This window comes from Monodon monoceros, unplaced genomic scaffold (assembly GCF_005190385.1).
Source record: "Monodon monoceros isolate NGI ecotype Baffin Bay Population unplaced genomic scaffold, NGI_Narwhal_1 Contig365_ctg1, whole genome shotgun sequence".
NCBI lineage: Eukaryota > Metazoa > Chordata > Mammalia > Artiodactyla > Monodontidae > Monodon > Monodon monoceros.
The window spans coordinates 1-4,616 of NW_021699574.1; the positions used below are offsets into that span (position 1 = coordinate 1).

Sequence of the window (4,616 nt, forward strand, 5' to 3'; positions counted from 1 at the left end):
AAAGTGCTTAGAATGGAACTTGGTGTATGGTAATCGCCATAAAGTCTCTGCTGTTGTTCTGAGTCTTTCAATGGTGCTGATGTAGGAAAGTGCTCGGCACATAGATGCTCGATAAACTGTGTTTGCTTTGACATGGCGTCAATCGGTGGCCGAGGGACTCGTCGTGTGGCCTGACCCGGGTGTGGTACCCTTCTCTCTGTTGCAGGACAATGGCATCCTCCATCATGTGGGGCCTCCTGCTGCTGGCAGGCCTGTGCTTCCTGGTCCCCGACTCCTTGGCTGAGGGTCTCCAGGGACACGCTGTCCAGGAGACAGATGCATCCCAGCACGATCATGAGCACCGCCAGGAAGCAGCCTGCCACAAGATCGCCCCCAACCTGGTCGACTTCGCCTTCAGCGTGTACCGCCGAGTGGCCCATGAGTCCAACGCCACCAACATCTTCTTCTCCCCAGTGAGCATCGCTACAGCCTTTGCGATGCTCTCCCTGGGGACCAAGGGTGACACTCACACCGAGATCCTGGAGGGCCTAGATTTCAACCTCACTACAAGGACAGAGGCTGAGATCCACGAAGGTTTCCAGCATCTTCTCCACACCCTCAACCAGCCAGACAACAAGCTGCAGTTGACCACTGGCAACGGCCTGTTCATCAACGAGAGCGCGAAGCTAGTGAGTAAGTTTCTGGAGGATGTCAAGAACCTGTACCACTCTGAAGCCTTCTCCATCAACTTCAGGGATGCTGAAGAGGCCAAGAAAAAGATCAACGATTACGTAAAGAAGGGAAGCCAAGGAAAAATTGTGGATCTGGTAGATGATCTTGACCAAGACACAGTTTTTGCTCTGGTGAATTACATATTCTTTAAAGGTAAGGCTGCACAACCAGCCTGAAACAGAAACACCCCCAAAATATTCTCAAACACTCAGTTCTTAACTTTCCTGGCAGTGCATAATAGGATATAGCCATGCATCTCTGCACGTGTTATTCAATTTTCCACACAGGACCGCTAAAACTTCCCATGATCAAATAGGGTTAGGGAACTATGGATTAAACGGTCAAAGTATCATCGTCTCTGCAGGACTTTTCAGAACCTTAAATGTCCTAATGTGCATTGTAAATCCCTATCTGGGAGGGGTGTATGATATGCAATGTCTCCCAAAATAGAGAGCCAGAAAAACAAATTTCGGCAGAGTGTACAGAGGAAATAGGATTTCCTGGAACACGCTTCTGACAACTCGAGTGTAGAGGAAACAGTGACACCTTTGGAGTCAGAAGGACCAAAGTTCAAATCCTTCCTCTACCACTTATGAGCCTCTACAAAATTGAAATTTTGGACCCTACTCCAGTCTTGCATTATCCTCCCAGAATACCTTTCTGTACACTGATTGCTCGTTTTAGCCCCATTTTATAGATGGTGAAGCTGAGGCCCCGAGAGAAGTGTCTCACCAGGAGGCTCAGGGCTCCTTTATTCTACCACTGTTATTAAACCTTCTCCCAGCCCTGGCTGATGTCCGCTGTCCCTTCTCTCCAGGAAAATGGGAGAAGCCCTTTGAGGAAAAGCACACCACAGAGAGGGACTTCCACGTGAATGAGGAGACCACCGTGAAGGTGCCCATGATGAACCGCCTGGGCATGTTTGACCTCCACTACTGCGACAGGCTCGCCAGCTGGGTACTGCTGATGGACTACGTGGGGAACGCCGCCGCCGTCTTCATCCTGCCCGACCAGGGGAAACTGCAGCATCTGGAGGACCAGCTCAGCAAGGAGCTTCTCGCCAAGGTCCTGGAAAAGAGATATGCAAGGTGACTTCCCAAACCAGAGGCCAGCCCAGGAGCTGCCACAAGAGGTCCAGCCCGAAGGGGGAGGCGGGGGTAGACCCACGTCCCGTGGCCATGACCACTGTGTGTGAACTTGTGCCTCCGGCAGAGGCCAGCATCCGTGCAGGTAGTACCAGCCGGGCTCCATGGGAGGGACGGTGCCCAGGGGTGAGGAGTGAAAGTCCTGTCCCTGAGGACTTCCTCCCCCACCTAGACACTGCCCCTTCCTGGTGGCCAGCGCCCCGTGCAGGGAGAGCAACGCCAACCCATGTTGTGGGCAAACCCAGAAGGAAGAGGTGGGCTTCCCGGCAAAGGTGGCAGTTAAGTGTGGAGTTTCAGGACAGAAAGTCCACGGCAAGACAGGGGGGAAACCTGCTAGGAGAGGCCTGAAAAGCAAAGGCCCAGAGCGGGCAACTCCAGGACACGTTTGATGCTGGTTCTGGATCCTCTGTCACTAGATGAGTGTGGTCGGTCACCGTCATGAACCCCAAATTAGTGCATGTCTCTGTATTTGTAAATATGCCCATGCCCGGATGAGCTGCTTTCTCATGTACAATATAAAACAAAAGTACAGAGAAGTACTCATCATTCACTGAACAGATGTCACTCAGGACCTGCCACCACGCCCCATGGTCAGCTGGGATCCTGGCCCCGGAGGAGTCCCAGTCTGAAGGGTGACCAAACCCTGCAGGGAGGCAGTGTGCACAGTCCTTCCAGAGGACACCCTGGATCCTCCAGGAGGACTTATCAGAGGAGGTGGCATTTGAGAGGCTTTGCAGGACAAGAGGATCCCTGGGATTCTAACATTCTCTGACCCCACGTGTAGACGAACTAAAGTAGAATAAACCAAGGCTGACCTCACATCCTTGCATGGGCAGGGGGACAGGGCACCAAGTGGGAGGAGCAACCAGAAAAGGAAACACTTTCAATTCTGTGAAATGTTTTTATTTTCTAACCATCGTGACAGTTCTGCCAATTTACACTTGCCCAAACTGTCCATTTCTGGAACCTACGATCTGAAAACTCTCCTGGGTAAACTGGGCATCACCAAGGTCTTCAGCAACGGGGCTGACCTCTCAGGGATCACTGAGGAAGTGCCTCTGAAGCTGTCCAAGGTGAGTGTGCTCTTGACCTCTGTAGGTCAGAATGTGCACGGGGGCTACAGCTCAAGGGTGAGGCTGAGGAAGGGACAGAGGGACACAGGCACACCTGCAGACTGAGGTCCCTGAGGAATGCCATCGCTCCACCAAGACTGCAATGTGGTCGGATGATGGAGGGGGACAGGTGGCCTCACATGCTTGGTGCATTTTATTTAAGGACCTCCTCTGAGGTTGTGTCACTCACCCTCTGTCCCATCCTTGGCCGGGCACTTCCCTTCTTTGGGTCCCGATAAACCCCTATTTACAGAGAGAGGCTTAGGCTCAGGGATTGCAAAGTACCTTTGGCCCTGAGCCTGTGACACCAGGAGCTACCGCTGAATCACTGAGTCTGAGTTACAGAGTGATTTCGACCAAAGATGCCATTTACGCAGGAGAATTACAGGTGCCCAGAGAAACAACTGCAGTTCAGTGACTGACTGTGAGCTGAGTGCCTGGGTGGGCATGAGGCGTGTGAAGGTCCCCATCGAAGCCCTGGTCCCCAAGGAGTTTAGAATCTGGTCTACGAACAAGTGCAGAGCCAAGGAGACAAAGTACAAGAAAATCCGCCTCCCGAGGTGGTGGGCTCCTTCCCAGGGCCGTTGAGGAGGCTGGTCAGGAAGGGGTGAGGGTCCCCTCGTGGGTCAGACACAAGCCTTGAGAGCCATGCTTGTGTGTCTCCTTCAGGGAGGGGAGGAGAGAGGCCAGAGCGGGCCCCTCCCTTGGCAAGGCTCTCCTCGCGCCTTGCGCCCGGGTGTGGCTGGGGGCCGGCAGCCTGTCTCTGTTCAGATGGGACCTCTGAGCTCTCCCCTTTGCAGGCGCTGCACAAGGCCGTGCTGACCATCGATGAGAAAGGGACAGAAGCTACGGGGGCCACGATTCTGGAAGCCATCCCCATGTCAATTCCCCCGGAAGTCGAGTACAACAGACCCTTCTTCTTCATCATCTACGATAAAAGCACCAAGACTCCCCTCTTCATGGGAAAGGTGGTGAATCCCACCCAAAAATAACTGCCTCTCTGGGTTCAGCTGTCCCCTCCAGGCCAGGTCCCCTTCCTCCATGGCATTAAAGAATGACTGACCCGGCCCAAGCTTGTGTGTGGCATGTAAATCCCTCATCCTCTTGCGTCTGAGTCTCTCTTTACGTCCCCAGGATGTGTGTGAAATCCAGGCCATGGTGATCTTTCAAGGGTCCACTCCGTTACGGTTTACTAGCATTTGCACCATCCAGCCCTGTGCTAGGCCAGGATGAAATGTAGGCTAAAACCCACAGCTTACTGCCCCTTCCCCAGTCACTGTGGAAAACCTCCAGGCTTTCCAGTCTGCTCTGGGACCCCCAGGGGGAAATCACACGGGCTCAGAATCCAGCCCGTGGTCCCCACCTCCACCCAGTGTCCACCAGGCCCTCTGCTCAGCGTCCCAACCCCACTGGTGCTCACTGCGACCCCCGGTGAGAGCCCCTCACCCTGCAGGGCTGCCACTGCTCCCAGAGCCCTCAGCTCACACGGGGACACTGGGCTGCCGCGTCACAAGCAGCAGGAGAAGACCAGGTCCTCTTCTTGTCCCACACTGTCACCTGAGCCAGGCTTGAGCCCTGACCACTCACAGGTCTTTCCTGCAAAAGGCTCTGGTTGGTTTTTCCAGGGACCCTTTCCCATGGGGCTGGA

General features: G+C 54.1%; 1 protein-coding gene across 1 annotated transcript; it reads left to right on the forward strand.

Annotated features, from left to right (window-relative positions):
* Nucleotides 1-192: 192 nt before the first annotated feature.
* Nucleotides 193-4,060, forward strand: LOC114907214 (alpha-1-antitrypsin-like). Its single transcript, XM_029242661.1, has 4 exons — nucleotides 193-864; nucleotides 1,529-1,799; nucleotides 2,782-2,929; nucleotides 3,769-4,060. The coding sequence occupies exons 1-4, from the start codon at nucleotides 210-212 to the stop codon at nucleotides 3,958-3,960; spliced, it is 1,266 nt and encodes a 421-aa protein (XP_029098494.1). The 5' UTR covers nucleotides 193-209; the 3' UTR covers nucleotides 3,961-4,060.
* Nucleotides 4,061-4,616: the final 556 nt, after the last annotated feature.